General features: G+C 34.8%; 1 protein-coding gene across 5 annotated transcripts in view; it reads right to left on the bottom strand.

The window, feature by feature from the left end:
- Positions 1-19,263, bottom strand: part of ect2 (epithelial cell transforming 2) — an 80,855-nt gene that overhangs the window by 39,817 nt on the left and 21,775 nt on the right. For 3 of the 5 annotated variants that reach the window (XM_056468603.1, XM_056468600.1, XM_056468601.1), the window contains 7 exons: positions 15,855-15,928; positions 10,585-10,715; positions 10,233-10,348; positions 9,934-9,996; positions 8,174-8,393; positions 5,190-5,297; positions 2,254-2,378 (listed from right to left, as the gene is read on the bottom strand). In XM_056468603.1, the coding sequence (XP_056324578.1) occupies positions 2,254-2,378; positions 5,190-5,297; positions 8,174-8,393; positions 9,934-9,996; positions 10,233-10,348; positions 10,585-10,715; positions 15,855-15,928 (837 nt within the window). The remainder of the gene's footprint in view (positions 1-2,253; positions 2,379-5,189; positions 5,298-8,173; positions 8,394-9,933; positions 9,997-10,232; positions 10,349-10,584; positions 10,716-15,854; positions 15,929-19,263) is intronic. The other 2 variants (XM_056468604.1, XM_056468602.1) reach the window with 1 other exon arrangement.

Below are 19,263 nucleotides of genomic sequence, written 5' to 3'. Positions count from 1 at the left end.
AAAGTGGGAAGGAAAGAAAGAAAGAGGAAAATAGTAAAGAAAAATATAACATCTGGAAAAAGAAAAACAAGAAAGTACGAAAGAAAGAAAAAAAAGAAAGAACAAAAAAGATGGAAAATACGAAAGTATGAAAGAAAGACAGAAAGAAAGATAGAAAGTACAAAAGAAAGCATGCACGAAAGAAAGAAAAAAAGAAAAGCAAGAAAGGAGGAAGGAAACAAAGAGGAAAATAGTGATGAAAAAGGTAACAGCTGAAGGGAGAGAGAAAGAAAGAAAGAAAGAAAGAAAGAAAGAAAGAAAGAAAGAAAGAAAAGAAAGAAAGAGGTAGAACAAAGAGAAAAGACAGACAAGAAACAAAAAGGTAGGAAAGAAATTAAAAGGGGGAAAGTAGGAAAGAAAGAAAAGTAAATGAACTCATTGACCATTTAGTTAAATAAAAGTATCAATGAATCTGAATAAAAGCTTACTAAAAACAAAACGAATAAATGATTGAAAAGATATTTAATAGAAACAAAAGATGATCTAAAAGTAGACAAGTATCAAATTTGACAAAGTATGATTTTGGCTAGTCAAAGAGTGAAAGCTAAAAGTTAAAAGGTTTTATTGGGAGACAACTGATTATGTTTGCTAGTCGAATGAACATGTTGAAAATGTTGCTTGGATTAAAATAAACCACTTGCACTCCAACAAAATGGTAAGGTTTATAATCTAATGAATACATATTAAACCTCTTTAACATTATTAAATGTAGATGCTTAATCACTGATATGTGTTGGCTTGCACTGAGTCACTGTTCTTAAGTTCAATTTCAAAGTGTTTATTTTATTTTCAAGATCTGAGGTGAACTATCTGCTGTTGCTTTCAGTAGTATGACAATAAATTCCATGTGAAATGACATTCAAACTTACATTATTAGCATTTAGCACTGAATAAAGCACATGAGGTGTAGCTGAGGTGATCATTGTCAGTTTTCTGTTGTTCAGCTGCACGAAACAGAAGCCGTTTCTAAAATAAATTTCAGGTGTTGGTTAGAACAAAAACTCCTGTTAATGTGGAAAATATTCTTTCCATCATGTTCCACTATTTTTATTTAGAACACTGTTTAAATCAGCCTTTAGGCTCAACAGTCAACACTGCTGCTGGCGTCGTCAATTTGGCAAACTGTGCTTGTGTGTTTCGAACCAGGTGTGAAATACCTTGTTCAAACACTGGGTGTCAAACTTGCATACAGCACCTTTAACTTAGCAACAGACTTTAGATTACATTTCCAAAAATTGGTGTTGATTGAAGTGTCCCTCTAGGAGGAGTTTGATAAAACTCAATATATGAAAATGCCTAAAACGTCAAAAATATTTGCAGAGAAAAATAAAAAATAACAAGTTTCCTGTTTAGTTTCAGATCCCACTGCTACCACTGGGTTTTTCATATTTTGCAATGTTTTTTTTGAGCATGTTTAGACCATTAAAATGACAATTTACTCTGTTATTCCTTACAGACGTGTGCTACCTAGGTTTTAAACATAAGCATTATCAGCATGAGTTATCATTATTAATTTTATAATGGTTAGCATACTCTAAGCGCATATCAGCACACCTAACATTAGTTACAATGTTGTTATCATGAACTGACCAATTACCAGTTTCCAGCATGTTTTAACATTAACATGAAGATGTTTCTAACATGAATTAGCACAACGCTAACTTGATTTTAACACAAAATAGCATGATGCTGATTTTTTTTTTTTTTTTTTAAAGAATTTCCAAAACAAACCAAAGTCTAGTTGTGAGCAAGTTGAACAGGAGTGGGGAAAATCAGTCCCATGCAGACCTCTGCATGACAGCTACTCCATAAACTTAATGAAGATCCACTGGACCACAATGGAAAGGTCAAGCTATTCAGTTTTGCCTGATGATCTGACTCCACTGTTCAGTGAAATTTGCTGGGTTCTGATTGCGGGCATATGATGTGACATTTACTATGCAAGCAGACAAAAAGTGTGTGTGTGTGTGTGTGTGTGTGTGTTTGTATGAGCTCCATATGAAGGGGGTGCGAGGCAGAACTGAAATGTCCATGGCATTGGTGTCCAAATCTAATTCATTTTCCCCCCTACTGGTCAGAGGCACTGGTTCAGTTTGATAAGGCCAGAGCCAGGTACTGTGGATTGCCACTTGCTTTGTGTGTGTGTGTGTGTGTGTGCGTGTGTGTGTGCGTGCAAGACGGAAAAAGAACACACAAGGCACACAGAACACAGACCTGCAGGACCGTGGCCAAGATATCAACGTAGTTGCTCTCGGTTTGGTAGAGCTCTTTAGAGACCTGCCATCGTGCTGACTGCTTGGGAAGTGCAGGCGTTGAGCTTTTGGGGACTTTGGCATTCTCTGAAACACAATAGCAGACATGCATGGGTGAGCCACTATAAATCACACACTGTTAGTTCTCACCCTGAGATACATTTCATACCTTGTGTTAAAATATATTTGTTTAGTCAATGTACAAAGGAGTGCCAAAATGTGCAAGGATTTACAGTGCAAAGATGGAAGAGCTAAAAGTAATGATCCAAGTTCAATACAAATGCATACTATAACAGCTTCAGCTATCTGATTGACGCTCATTTGGAGATTACAAGATTTCAATAATAATAATAATAATAATAATTGTTATTATTTTTATTAATAATAATTAATATTAAATAATAAATAATAATATTGATATTACCAACAAAAAAATAATATCCTTGGCATTTATTTGTAAAAAAAACTGCAATAAATAAAACAATAATAATTCTTCAAACATTTCTCAAATATTTGTGAAAAACGTGTATGCAACATATGCATTTCTACCAATACTTAAGGTCTAAATTCATACTTGTGTGGATATTTTCAACATTTATAACAACCTACTAAAATCATAGTAAGGAAAATACTCATAAATGATTTTGAAGTTGCACTGAACCTGAAAACATATACAGTTGATGTCAGAATTATTAGGCCCGTTTATTTTTTTCCCCAAGTTCTGTTTAACAGACAGAAGATTTTTTTAACACATCTCTAAACATAACAGTTTTAGTAACTCATTTCTAATTACTGATTTATTTTATCTTTGCCATGATGACAGTAAATAATATTTTACTATATATTTTTTAAGAAACTTCTATACAGTTTAAAGTGACGTTTAAAGGCTTAACTAGGTTAATTAGGTTATCTAGGCAAGTTATTGTATAACAATGGTTTGTTTTGTAGACTATCGAAAACAAAATTAGCTTATAGGGGCTAATAATTTTGACCTTAAAACAGCGTTTAAAAAATTAAAACGGCTTTTATTTTAGCCGAAATAAAACAAATAAGACTTTCTCCAGAAGAAAAAACATTATCAGACATACAGTAAAAATTTCCTTGCTCTGTTAAATATAATTTGGGAAATATTTTAAAAAAAAAAGAAAGAAAAAAAAAAAAAAAAATCAAATGGGGGCTAATAATTCTGACTTCAACTGTACATAAATCAAGGCACTTAGTCAAAAGTAAAATGCAGTGATCCAACTTTATAGTCATCCAGCCATCCATCCATCTATACATACATACAGTCTTATAGTTTAGCCACTCCTTGATGAATAACAGATTTTGGTGATTTTCTTAATTGAAAATGTTAACACAGTCTCTCTTGGAAATGGGAAACGCACAGTATTTTTAGCAAACATTGACGCATAGTTACGTTTTACCCCATGAATTGAGCAATAATAAAAACATTATTAGGGTACTGTGCAAAAGTTTGGGCACTCTAATAGTTGAAGATATCTAAGGTTTCAGACCTTAATCAGCTTGTTAGATCTGATACATGGCAACAGCTGTACTAAATGTCAATTTTAAAGCTTTACAAATACTTTGCATCTTCAAACCTTGCGCACACACTTGTGGACAGTCAACAACCATGGGTTCCTCTAAGCAACTGTGTACGATTCTGAAAATGAAAGATATTGATGCCCACAATGCCTGAGAAGTCTGCAAGAAGATAGCAAAGCATTGTCAGTCTGCAGTTTCCACAGTGAGAAATGTAATTAAAAGATGATAGTTCAAGGGAACTGTGGAGGTCAAGATGAGAGCTGGAAGACTAAAAAAACTCCTGGAGAGAATTGCTTGTATGCTGGTCAGAAAGCTAAATCAAAACTCCCATTTGACTGCAAAAAAGCTGCAGGAAGATTTAGCAGAGTGGTGGTGCAACATTACACTCTGCAGCAACCCTTGCACAGACTAGACCTTCATGGAAGCGTCAGAAGATGTGTTTTAGAATCAAGTGCTGTGGACTGAAGAATGGATTCCACTAACTACCATCAAAATCTGAAAGCAAACATCTCACCATCTGTGAAAAAGCTGATGCTGAAAAAGAGTCTGGCTTCTACAAGAGGACAATGATCCTAAACATACCTCGAAATCCACTGTGGAATATCTCAAAAGATGCAAGCTGAAGATTTTGGAATGGCCATCAGAGTGCCCTGATTTAAACAAGCTTGAAAATCTGTGTGCATCTTAATAGAGCTGTGCATGCAGGCAAAAGAATAGTACAGAACTAGAAGCCATTTAGAAGCTAGAAGCATGGAAGAATAGGCAAAAATCCCAATTACAAAAATTGAAAGAAAAAGTGTTTGCAAGTTGTGATATCTGCCAGAGGAGGTGTTGCCAAGTACTGATTATGTAAAGTGCCCAAACTTTTGTACAGTACCATAATAATATTTGTATTTTTATTCCATGTATTGCATAAGTTACTATGCATCAATGTTTGCTAAACAGATGCAAACTTGTATGTTCTCTCCATTACCAAGAGAGAGAAGCGTTAACATCTTTATTAAAAAAAAAACAACAACAAAATCTGTTATTTATCAAGGAGTGGCTAAACGTTTGCGTAAGACTGTACATACACACACACACAATAACTACATAATTTTACATCAATTTGTAATAGAACTGTAAACGGTTTTATAAAATGGCATTGATTCCAAAACAATATTAAAAAAATAATAAAAAGAGCAATGATTTTAAAGGATTTTAAATGAACTTGAACCTGTAACATCCCTGTAAAACAGGGATTTTTAACAAAATTAACCACTACAATTAGAATAACAGACAAACTTACTCTATTCTATTACCTTTTCTATGAGATCTATTCTAAACCCTTGTCTAGAGTTCTCTGAATGTCACCTGTCTGGTCCTCCTGTCTGCACACAGGAGTGCTGGTGCGCTGCAGTCTCTCTGATCTACTCTGTCTGCTGCTCCTCCGCCTACCGCTGCTTCTTCTGCACCTGAGCTCTGCAAAAACACAGCGGCCTGGCTCATCTAAAACATTCTCCTGCTTCATCTCAGGCCTGCCATGGATCACCCTGGACCTCTGAGATCAAAGTCTGGAGAGTTCTGAAACCCTCCCCAGAGGATCTGCAGGTTTCACCAAGTCATACTTTTTACTTTGTAAGAACATAATTAATGAAATGTAAAACCTATAATCACAATGCTGGTCTTAAAATACAGCCAATTATATTTGGAAAGTTAAAGAGTATTAAACATAAGGAATGAAACGCTGACGTGACTTCTTGTTAAGCTTTTTAGAGCCATCAATGGATATTTTTTGTGAACAGGTTGTCTAAGATTTTCTAAATAATATTGCTGTTTTTTTTTTTATTCAAGCATGCAGTTTGCTTGAATATGTACTGAGTTTCTGCAGTTTCCATCAAGTAAATTTAAGACTTAAGACTATTCTGAACCAAATTTCAGACTAATGGCCCAATTGGGTGAGCAAACTTTTTATACTTTCCACAATACATTTGAATTAGTTATTCCTTAGCCACATAATTTAAATAATATGTCCAAACAAAACATTTACATATTTTCTTCTTTAAAGTTTTAAAAACTATATTAAATTACATTTTAAAAAGTCCAGCCAGATCAGTGTCCTCACCATATATGGTTTATAAATATATGAAGAAATTTTAAACTAATATTATTGTAAAGAAATCAATTATAAATACAGTAATTAAGAGTTTTGTTCAAAGTTTTATTGAGATAGATTGTTGGCAATTGGATGGATGTTGTTGGGTAGCTTCACATGGAAATAGAACAATTAAGAGCCGTTTAAAATGATTTAATGGTGATTGTCTTCAGATTGGCTTCTTTTTTGTTTTGCTGGCTGAAAGTCTCTTCACATTCCAATTGTAATGATTAAAGTAAATTATCTAAATGTATTTACATGTATTTTTATATTCTGCGATAAGACTAAAAACTGTGGAGAACATGAGACTGATTCCTGTGACGCTCCAGGGACAGACGAGTCTTCGCTGAGGCCAGCTTCCAGTCTCTGCCGCTGAGACTGCAGCTCTGAACAAGACGTTTGGCCAGCGGAGAAATTAAAATGGTCGTGCCCAACTGAGTCTGGTTTCTCTCAAGGTTTTTTTTCTTCACTTTCACCAATTAGTGAAGTTTTTTTCCCTCTACGCTGTCGCCACTGGCTTGCATGGTTCGGGATCTGTAGAGCTGCGCATCGTTGGATTTGCTCTTCAGTGTTTGGACTCTCAATAGTGATTATTAAACCACACTGACCTGAGCTAAACTGAACTAAACTTAAACACTAAAAACTGAACTACACTGTTCTTATTTACTATGACCTTTTATGTGAAGCTGCTTTGACACAATCTATATTGTAAAAGCGTTATACAAATAAAGGTGAATTGAACTGAATTGAATTAAAAACTGTTCATCCAACATCCAAACATTGTCGGGCTGATAATTCCCATAATTCTGAGAAGTAGCCCAAACTGTCTGTCAACAAATGTAGATTTGTACATCTGCAGCAGTTCATGCTGATTTGCAGTTTTCGCGTGCACCGCGCGTTCATGTGCACAGGAGACCGTCACAGCAGTAAAAGCAAATGCAGAATCAAAACTTTTTAAAATCCTGAATCAATATTGGAGTTACTTTTGCACGCTGGAGGAAGGATGACACCATGGCTGAAGTATTTCTTTTAGACAGGTAAAGTTATGTTTGAAATATTTTAGTCACGCGAAGCTGATGTAGATTGTGTTGTATTATGAATGATTTATATGAACGGAAGTGTTATTCAGCCACTGAAATCTTCCGGTGAAAGATTGATGCGACTATTTTCAGTTTCATAAGGGACATTTTACAGCACCGATAATGTAGATTTTTACTTAGTTTAACAACAAAACATGAGTAAATAGCGCTATTCCGCCTAGCCTGCTTTACTGAGGTGAACTTGGTTTTAGATTCACATTGGTTCATTTTTAAACCATGACAACCTGTGACGCGCTCCCTATATTGTTTACCATGCTACTCTAAATATTCGGTCTGAAATAGTATGGCTTAGTAATAAGTGTAATTCCTGCACACCACCGGCCAACCACTAAGCACACAACTGAAAAATGTACTAAATATAATACAGCTTTCAATCGGAATTGTAGTATTACAAAGTACTGTAAAGTTTTCTAACTTGCGAATGACATGATATATAGGGTTGTCTGCTGTCATCTTTAAGGTGCGCGCCTTCGTGTTTCAGGAAGTGTGGCTTTGGACTGTGTTTCAAAGATATTATGCACCCAAGACCCAAAACACAATATTTCAGTGAATTTAAGACTTTTTAAAGGCCTAAAATTTTGTTTTTGAACTTTAAGACATTCTAAGACCCGGCGGACACTCTGTATAAAAAAATGCAGCTTAAATTAACCACTTACATTTACGAAATGAGCCTACAATAGCACAAATAGGAATGTTCAGATCGTGTGGTTCCTCAAGTGGTTTTAATCCTTTGTGTTTCTTTCTTCTGTTGAACACAAAGCAAAATACTCTGAAGAAAGCCTGTAACCATTACCTTTCATAGTGGGAAAAACAAATACTATGGAAGTCAATGGTTACAGCTTTCTTCAAAATATCTTCTTTTGTGTTCAACAAAGTCAAACACGTTTGGAAAAAGTAAAGGGTGAGTAAATTTTCAGTTTTGGGTAAAATTGCCCTTTTAATATCTTAAATTTTTACTATTTAACACCCTGCAGAAACTCTGACTCTAACAAAATTGCAAAAGGGACCTGGTGAACTTTTCAGAAAGCTAATCTGTTTGTCTCACCGATGGAAATATTATATTATTTGGTTGTTTTAGTGACAAATGAGATGACTGATTTCACCTCCACTGGACTTGGTGTCTGGAGTGTTGGAGATGTCCAGCAGGGAGCCCATGGAGAGCGAGTGTTCAGCCGAGGGTCTCTTGCGTGGTGGGAAGGGAGAAATCTCTGTCTCTTTGGTGAGCTGAGCCAATGTCTCACGGAGACGCCGTCGTTTTCTGCCGCTGTTGGGCGTCGTGAGAGACAGCAATGACACAGCCTTCTTCATGGCAGGACTCTCCGGCTGGAAACAACACGAGGTGAAAACAGAGATTATTGTTGTGTAGAGGCATAAACTCAACAGTTCATTGTTATTAAAGAATGGAAAGCCGTTATACAGTTCAGCTACAATTTTAGTAGGCATTACAAATAGTAAGTAAACGCAAACTCATATGAGTTTTGGAACTTCCAGTTTCATCACTCCAAAGGATAATGCCATTTTTGGTTTAATGGCTGAAATAAAATGTGCAGTTAACATAAGCTCAAGATATTTGCATGGTTTATTCCACAGCACAGAATACTCTAGTAATTTCCTCTTGTATATGCATAGTTTTTTTTAAAGATTTTATTTAGGTTTTTTTATGTCTCCACATCAATATTTGCTAGTTCACAGACAATGTTTATAATCAAACTCCTATTTGCAAACGATATACAAGTTAGTCTTTTAAAGCCACTAGCTGTTTCCATCCAAAGACGCAAATTAAATTTATACAAAAAACTGGAATATCGCTTAAGACTTGTGCACAAAGCAGCGTTTCCATCCAATGAGTTCAAGAAAACAAAGTCGTCACTTTCTGATTAACTAGCGCCCAATAAAAGCAGTAAAAGCAGAGTTTGCTGTGGTAGTTGTTTGAATATTTTCTTTATTTAATAAATGACTTGTGCCTCAGTGGACAATGCCGACACGCAAGCAACGTGTGGGTGGCGTTTTAAGGCTTGAGACATGGAGCACAGAGGCTCTTGACAATTCTGGAGGTAGTTAATAATACAATAAAACTATTAGTGAAACGGTTAAGGCGTTTTAGAATGACCAAAACAACATTTCAGATGTTTTAAGGGGATCACACACCAGGAGCGCGTCACTACATTTCAAAATTCTATACATAGGTTTCTATCAGGGTACACACTGGCGCCGCAAAAACCTCTAAGTGCCACCTGAAATTTTCTTCTAAAATGAGCATTTTTCTCAGGATCCTATGTTTGTGTTCAGTTATTATTTAACTTTAAAGGCAATGCAAAGAAGACTATTTGCCATAAAAGTGTATTTATTGAAATTACACACAGGAGCTTGAGAAAAATGCAAATTTTAGGAGAAAACTATGTTTTTCCTTCTGAACTCTTCAAATTAAATGCTGAACGAATCATAAGGGAGTCATTGGGATAATTAGGTAAAAATAGATGCATATTAAAAGATAATGAAAGTGTTTTTTGACTTTGCATGCATATAAGCCTGTTGTTGGAGACCCCCAAAACCCAAATATGACCTTTTATAATGACAAATACGCGCTCTTTAATATTCAAGGGGAGTAAAAGCTAAAATATTGAGCTGAACCCACACCTCTCTAAGTGATAGGTAATGCCTATAAATTGTGGAGAATAAATTTATCAGTTCGTTACATCTTAATAAGCACCTGAAATAAAACTGAATACTGATTGATTCAACAAAATCAAATCACTTTAGAGCTCATGGTGAGGTTTGCATTGGGGAAAGCGTTATACGTTATAGAAGCAAAAAATAAATGCAAGTGGTACTTCCAGAACTGTCATTTTCCAAGTTCACTCACCTTTTCATAAGAGTACATCGATTCCCCTGCACGGGCATCCATTTGTATACTGCCCCAAAACCACTGCAAAAAGAACAAATTCATTAAGGATTATGCAAAAGATAAGTTACACTGATTACAGTTAAAACCTTCATTAGCATCTTTAAATAACTACTGATGCATTTATGACTGCTAGTGAACTATAAAAACTCCTGATGTGTGCCAAAAACACAGCAGATAACAGACAGGAAGCAGTGTGAAATAACAGTGTATTTTTATCCACTATTATTGAGGACTCACACTTTAAGTCAAGTTCATACCTCCTGCTTCACTACATAGAGTCTTTTTAGGGGAGTAAAGGGCAGTTCTTTAATGGAGTTCTCCTCAACTACCAAGTGGGTGCACCTTTCATCGCCCACCGCCTGGAAGCGTCCACCTGGACAAAACAAGCAGGACGTGCTTTAGAAATCCCCCTCCGGCAGGAGTCAGGGGTCATTTGCTTTTACAGAGAAGGGGCTGGCAATAAAATACAGAAGTATATCCCGCGGTCAGATGCATCCGAGTGAAAGCTTTTGGTTAATCGAGAATTATTTGAGCAGAGATTGTGTGACATTTCGTGAAATGTTTCATATGCCGTTTTAGAAAGGACACTGATGCATTAGAGTTCAGTACCATGTTTCTGCGTCCTCTCCTCCATGTTGTTTTTTTCTTCCTCCGAGAAGCCCAGAAAGCTGAGGACACAGTCCTGGAATGGAGGAACTTTAAACTCAGTGCGGAACTGCTCGTTGCCTGCGTGGAAATTACTAAAGCCAAAAAAAAGAAAGAAAGAAAATCTGTTAATGTCAATTTAAAAATGCTATAAAACAAGCATAATTGGGACTTTCAGAAGGCATAATGCAATATTAAAGCTAATCATCTACATGTTAGTGCTGTAACAGTGAAGTAACTACATTTACATAGACATCAGTAATAAAATGTTCTGCCTTAATCTGATTAAGACGACAATAGGATAAGGTGTTTATATGAGTTACATTTGACTGTTCCTTTCATGATCCCGTTTTATATGGAGCTAATAATTAACCTTATTTGGAAACTGTGTCCACAGACCAGGTAAAGTACCATGTTTAAGCCCGTCGTACTGTATATTGATTCTTGTTTGGCTCACATGTTACTACTTTTTCCTCTTTAGTTGATTTGCATATTAGATAATTACATCTTATAGTTTGCTGTTGGCTAACTCAATGAGCAACATTTGTGAAGTGTACAGTCAGGCAGATCATACCATTTTCCCCAGTCATTTCTATGTCTATGATTCCTTTGGCAGGACATAAAAGGGGCTGTGTTTTGCGACCTGAACCCACAAAGTTGAAAGCAGTACAATTAATCTAATCTAGTTTATGGTTGTTCCCCCACTGAAATAATTTTAAAGTTATCATTTAAAGCTACTTTAAAAAACAGTGTTACAATAATGTTTACATTTGCAACTTCCAAAGCTTGCTGAATTTCTGAGCTAAATAGGATACGAGGACTAGATTACAATGTACATTTTATATCAGAAAGGACCGGGATATGCAAGATTAAACAAGTTTAATATATTTTTTCTATGTAAAAATTGATCTTAACCCAGTTATTGTTTGTGGTCTACTATAATTATGTCATTGATGGTTTTATCTCTCTCAAACGTTTTTAAGCCATGAGGTGTTTTGCTTGTGTGATACCATGAGCTTACATGGGAAGAGAAATTCACAATTGCTCACAAAATTTGATTTTGAAATTGCTAGCAAAATTTGATATTTGTCAAAATATCAAGAGACCGTTAGATTAATTTGTTGGCCTTTTTGGTTATCAACAAATACACAGAAACCATGGTAGGGCTGCACGATATTGGAAAAATTTTACACTGCAATATTTTTCTCTGCGATATTTATTGCGATATCAACACAATTTTACCAGAAGAGCTCTACTTTTATGTAATTTATTCTAAAGTGAAATAAACTGTGCTTTAAAGGTATTCTAGAAAGAATAACAGTATAGGGTATATGCAGAAGTAATTTTTCAGGAACGTGTGAAATTCTTCTGATGAACTGTATGCAGTTACAAAATCGGCACGTTTAAGGTCAGTTCTCTTAAAAAAATAAAAATAATAAAAATTCAACAATCTTCACTGCTTATTTACATATGATATAAAGTGTGTCTCAGAATGTATAAGAAGCACTGCATTAAATTATATTTTTCTGTGCCATGTCTTCAAAATATGACAATTCTTTTACTCCAGTATTTCAGTGTGCGTGTAAACAGTTATTTCGTTTTATGCTTGAACATCTAAATGAATGCTGAAGTCTATTCAACTGATTGTATTTTAATTACATTACAACTTCGATTCTGTAAAAGGAATCGTATAACATTGAAACAAAAAATAAAAAAGTCAGAATAACCATTCATCGGAAGTTATTGCTATTGAAAAAAAAAAACAAGCTATGCATATACCCTATTCACGTACAGAAATGACAGTGCATAGTTTATCATCATATAAATAATTCAATAAAATTAATCTATCAAACTTTATGCACTACTAAAATGCTTTAAACTCTTAACAGTCACAGGCTTTAAAAACACATACAGATGATAACCTTTCACTCTATTATGGTTAAATTCTGCACGGTCTCCACAAATCGCATGCGTTTTGGTTTCTGGTTATTTATAATCCTAACTCAACATTGCATATCTTGCGATGGGAATATTGCGCAACGCACACATATCGATGCTTAACTGATATATTGTGCAGCCCTAAACCACGGCATTTCATTTTGACTTGTCAAACATTAGCTATTTATAATCTCAAGCAGCATTATCTGAAGGACCTCCAAAGCTGGTTTGAACATCTAGTACTTGTAAATTGACCAACTAATTTAATTACAACAATAATAATAACAATAACAATAATAATAATAATAATTAATAAATAATAATAATAATAATAATAATAATAATTATTATTATTATTAAAACAAATAGAAAATATAAAAAATAATTACTTACATTTATTGCTATTGTCGTTTAATCCCAGACTTTAGTGAATTTAAGTCATTTAATTAAAGCCAAGGTCAGATCACACGAATTTATCACGATTTCCTTGACGTAGAGTGTCGTGGGGATTCGTAAACGACAAATGGGTGTCGTGACCAATTCAAACATTTCTTTTCGTGTAATGTGGCATGGTTCACGAAAACCAATACCTTGCCTGTGACACCATCGCAGAAAGTCTAGCATTTTTAATCTTTTTTTCGTTCTTCACAACCAGTTCAGTCACATGGGTGACAGGAACACATAATTTCTCGGTTATATCAATGGGTGCTGCCATTACAGCACCGATCAGTTAATAAAAAAAACAGGCTGCATATTTACTTATAGGTGGGTCTCAGGTGAAAAAAAATAGAAATCAATCATTGGTTATGCAAACTTTAACTACATTTTCTAAAATATTAACATGTTTTAAGCAATTCTGACACACTGGCACAAATATGCAGACATCTTCATTCTCATAACGAGTTTGAGTTTTCTCATCCTTCAGTTTTTGTTCTTCCGAGGTAATCTGGGAACATGTTCAGTGCTGCAAATACATAGCAAAAGCATTTCCTGCTTATTCAAATTTGTCATTAATAGTGAAAAAATAGTTTAATATAGGCTACTCTTAAACTGTGAATATTTCACTTAATTTTTATTTAGGCTAGATTATTATTTTATTTATTGAACCAATTTTATCTCACAGCATTTCGTGTTTTGGTGCATATAGAGGACTTGTTTTAAAGCGCATCACATCAAATGTTATTCGTTATTGTTGTTTATAGATAACTGATCAACAAAAGATACATTAAAAGATAAAAAATATACAAAACGAAATTCGTTTGAAAAAGATATTTTTCCAAGAAAAATATACAAATTATATTTTTGTTTGTGCCTCTCCACTACTCAACTGTGCGGGTAGATGATTTGTTTCGCTGTGTAAGGATTTAATGAATGCTTCACTGTAATTGTTGTATCACAAACCTCTGTCATATATTTGCTAATTTGTTAGTATGTCATTATTTTAAAAGTTTGTCTTGAGCATCTGATTTTTCCTTGCTGCTAATGTGTATTAGTTTTCTACATCTTACTCGCGGCAAGCTCAGGCGAGGGTGTGTTTAATAAGCAACCCATAGCTGGAAAATATACATTTAGATTTCAAAGAAAATATTTTAATATTAAAAAGGAATCATACGTTTGATCCCATCCATGTCATAAGGAATACCCTTAAATATTGTAGTTATTAGTTGTCAGCAAGCATCAGTTTTTATTGAGATTGAATTAAGATTTTTAAAAATTAAATTATGATAAGAAATATTGTCATAGCAACACTTGTGACTGCTTTGGGAAATAAGCTAGTCGTAAATGTCACGGGATTTGAAGGAACGTGTAGTCTGGCACATTTGTTACCCATGACAAGTCGAGATGTTTATCTTTCTGGGCATTAGATAATTGTAATATAAGAGGATTTGACTTTTAAGTCTTAGTGGCCTCATGCAAGTTTACTGATCCTGCTCATTTAAAATCCCTAGCATAAATCCATTAACAAATAGATATATGGCTTTAGATTTGCATTAACCACATGCCTGTGCAAACAAAATCCCCCCAAAAAGAATAATAAAAGTCATTACAGAAAAACAAATTACATTCTGATGAAAGACAAGCTTTTCCTCTTCCTGAATAATGTGCACTGACGCAACCCGCATAAAATAAGGCCAAAAACATGTATGCAGACAGTACAAGGTCAATTTTGATTTCATATTGACTTTAAGTCTGTCTGTATTAAGTCTCACGGACACAGCAGGGATGCTATGAAGAATAAAAAAAAAAAAATAAAAAAACTTTAAGTCAACATTCAGCCCAGAGTGACAGGTCATTAATGTGAAAGGTCAGGTTCATTGTTTAATACATGTGTGGAAAATGTCAAAACCCGAGTGCAGTGGAAAGCATTTTTAATATGGAAGCTGGGAGGGTGCGTTTGGTTTGTGCACAAGTGGACAGAAATCTTGGCCTCATCACTCACATTTTTACTTCTCTAGAATTACACACTGTGGAGGATGGATGACTAACACACATACAGGGCTGTATTTTAACGATCTAGGTGCAAAGTCTAAAGTGCATGGCATAAAAATATTAAGGGAGTGACCGAATCCACTTTTGCTATTTTAAGGATTGAAAAATACGCTCTGCATCCCGGTGCATGGTCTAACAGGGTTGTGCTTATTCTCTTAATGAGTTATGCGTGTATTTTGAGCATAATGTGCATTAAACCAATCAGAATCTAATCTCACATTCCCTTTAAGAGTCAGTTGTGTCGCACTATGGTGCATTTGCTATCTACATTGCAGACTTTGTAAGTGGAAAAACAGTTAAACAGACCATCTGCAGCGCAAGGATAAAGAATGAGCCTCCTCCATTTGGCCTCTTTCTCTTTACTCTTTTACTTTCGTGAATATGGAATCGGTGTTGTACGCACTCCACTGAAGACATCCATTAGCCTACATATTTAATTTAGTTTGTTAAGCACAAAGATTTGTTTGTATTTCTAAATTCACTTCTAGTTTCCTGCAACAAATAAATGAAAAATAATAATGAAGTGTGGTCAAAGATATCCAATTGAATTATATCCAAACACATGATTTTGGTTTGGTTTTAGTTGGTCAATGGCACAATCCATTTCAGTTCCTCAAAACAGCAATGTGACAATGCGCCTTAACACACCTCCTTTTTAGAAAAACACCCCAATGAGTCCACAAAGCATTCAATGTGGCGCAAAACCTGAAAATTCAGGTTGCGCTGGTCTGAAAATAGCAACAAATCGCACCAAACACGTCTTGCACCTTATTGCATCGGCTGTATGATAGAGCCCACAATCTTACATGTCATCTCTGTGCTCCCATGCCTTGCGTATCCAGTCAGGGGTGAGGATGGGTGTGCCCATACACACTGCCAACTGAAAAGAAAAACAGAGAAAAAAGTTAATAGCATCAGGAGGGAAGAGATCCCCACACCAAAGCCTGCTCGATGCATTATGCATGAGACTAATGAATGATTCAGCCCAATTCAGCGTGCTGTGAGGAGAGATACATGAGAACTGTTTTAATCAAACCCTTTCTAAATAACACAGACATGTCAACGGCCGACAGCAGACCCCCGTTACGGAGCGCACACCTGGGGTTTGAGAAACCATCAGAAAAATAGCCATCACTGAACAGTAAGACAGTTATCGACTGTGTTGAATTTTACGAATTAAGAGTGCACGATATACTGTTTTAGTAGACCAAGCACTTGGACAGATGTGCACTCAAATAGTGCACTATTTTTAGATGGACAGACAGGTAGCAAAATTATAGCACTATTTGAGTGACTATTGAGCACAAAGGCAAAAGACTGTAACTTTGTGTTTTGACAAAAATGAGCTATGGACATTTTTGGGAAAATGAAGACCTCCTTTATCATGTGGATAAGTATCTTGAGTCAATATAATTATTTTTTTTTATAAGAAAACAATGTCTTGTCTTAACAATAACTTCCAAATGCCCAAGCTAAACCAAGGCAGAACACCATAACACCAATAACCGCTCTGACTTGGTTTTGGTACAATAGTTCTGATATTCTGCCTTTATTTTACGGTCACCATCAGAAATAGGCTAACATTCTGCTAAATATAAAGCATCGCAAACAAGCGAAGACTATAAATTGCAAGCAAAAAATATCGTAAATAGTCTCAGTCATTTTTTTCTTCATAATTTGTATTTTTACACAGTGCAGTCGTGGGCTAGTTGCACCAAGTTAGTTGACTGGAATGCTGTGACAGTATTAACATTGTAGCATGATTATACAAACTCAGTTCAAACCATTAAAAAGCAAAAAACATAAACAGTTAAAAGCATGTCCTACCTTTTCTTGTAACCCAATATAATCCACTGCATTTATTGTCGACAGAGATATTTAATCCACAAGAACATTAATCATTATTGCAACCTGCTGGTGTTCACATCGGTCTAGTCGTTCTTTAGGCTAGGCTGGGTTATTTTTGTGAATGAATTATTTTTTAAATGAATTGTGAGAGTTGATTCATTGATCGATTCATAAATGCAACGAACACTTTGCTATTGAATGTCTCAAGACAGTGCCTTACCACCACCTACTGGTGGTTTTAGTTAATACATGGATAACTGAATTTTTACTATAGTTGTATATTTTTCTTTTTAATATTTTTATTTGAAACATTGTTCATTTAAAAAAAAAAATTCGTGAAGGTAAAGAATTAAATGAAACATTATTTAAATTGCAAATATTGTGCCTTAATGAGAAAAGTGACTAGTTTAAGTGGAAGAGAGAATGCAAAAGGATGTTAAGGAGTATGTCACTCGGGGGAAAAAAAAAAAAAGAAGAAAAAAAAAAAAGTTTAGGATCCACTGATATACAGTCTAGATCAGGTGTCACCAATCTCGGTCCTGGAAGGCCGGTTTCCCTGCAGGATTTAGCTCCAACTTGCCTCAACACACCTGCCTGGATGTTTCTAGTATACCTAGGAAGATCTTGATTAGCTTGTTCAGGTGTGTTTGATTAGGGTTGGAGCCAAAATCTGCAGGACACCGGCCCTCCAGGAACAAGTTTGGTGATCAATGGTCTAGATAACTAGGTCATAGCTATGATTTCGAAAATTAACTCAAAATAAATGCAAAAGTAGTGTAACAAAAATACAGAAACAGAATTATTGTAATACTGTAAACAACTACTTTCAAATTACAGAAACTAAGTATTACATTTTGGAAGTAATTTGCAAATGTAACCAAAGCACAGGATAGCAATAAGTAAATGGCTGTAACTGCCAATCATTCAAAATAAATAGCGTGATTACTAGACACTACAGGTGTTGCTGTTTTCGTAAATGTTGAGCAGCAATACTGATCATGTGGAAGATACTGCTTTTTGCCTAGGCACGACTTCTCACTTTTTGCATACAATAGAAAGGGAGGAGGACAGTAACTTCAAAATAGGGGTCAAAAGTCTACCAGAGTAAATTAAACATTAAATGTACATTTGTAGTCAAAATGATTTGGACCATTTTGAGGGATGTAAACAATGGTCCCAACATATTTCTTGTTTTACATTTTTAATTTCTCTAGCTTCCGAGAAGCCAAAAAGAGCCACATATTGATAAATAATGTTACAATCGCTGTTTTAACATTAAGTTATGATTGAACTGCCTCGTTACAGTTCTGAAATAGCAGAAAATGTCCATGGGCTAATGACATCACCGCATTGAAATGGTCTATAGTGTTGTTGTTATTGTTATTATAGTACAGTGATTATTTAATTTCTTTGGTCGTATTTAACTATGCTTGTCATTTTTTAAACTATTTTGAGCAGATACACTCCCCTACAAAATCATCCCAATTGAATTAAAACTGAATTAAAACTCTTTATAAACTATTCAAATCATCTGGTGAAATTGCTTTTATATCGCAATATAATCGCAGTGAATGGAATTATAGCAATGTCAGTTTTTAATCCAATACCATGCAGCCCTAATACATACATACAGACTTGGATACACTGTGAATTTTTTCAACATCTTTAAACAATAGTTTAAATTAGGGGTGCACCGATTGACTGGCAAAAAAATAAATAAATAAATAAATAAAGAATTGTATAATTAAAAAAAAAAAAAAAAAAAACACAATCAGCAACCAGATACAAAGTCTATAAAGCACATGTTAATACTGATCAGAGGGGCTGAAGGAGCAGAACAGATGCAACCAGAGAGAGACATCCTGACCTTGACAGGTTTTTACAGCCTGAGTACAGGTGACAGCAGCGCCACACAGAAACGACCGAATGCCCACAGAAAAGCATGAAAGATATACAGTCATTTTAACTTTGACCTTCATTCATTTAATTCTTACACAAACATGTAATACTTTCGCCATTGAACACTGTGCAATTTCACAGTAAAAACTTAGTCAATCTTCATTATAGCTCATTTAGGCAATCACTTGGGGTTTATATATCAAAGTCTAAAGCTTGAGTAAACATCTTTACTGAATCTACACAGGTTTTAATCAATATAATCATTTTATATGTGAATTATTATAAGTTACTCACCAGCAGTGTATCTATTTTTTTATCTTTATATGGCTGTCAGAAATACTTGATTCTGATTGTTTTTTTTACATCATGGTTATTGTGGTTAAAAGTCTTCACGATATCAATATTTCAACAAAAGAACAAACAATCTAAATAAACTAAGAAAACTGACTAATTGATATTGTTTTGCCA

The sequence above is a fragment of the Danio aesculapii genome, chromosome 11 (assembly GCF_903798145.1).
Source record: "Danio aesculapii chromosome 11, fDanAes4.1, whole genome shotgun sequence".
Classification (NCBI taxonomy): domain Eukaryota; kingdom Metazoa; phylum Chordata; class Actinopteri; order Cypriniformes; family Danionidae; genus Danio; species Danio aesculapii.
This window is presented reverse-complemented; position numbering and strand designations above follow the sequence as displayed.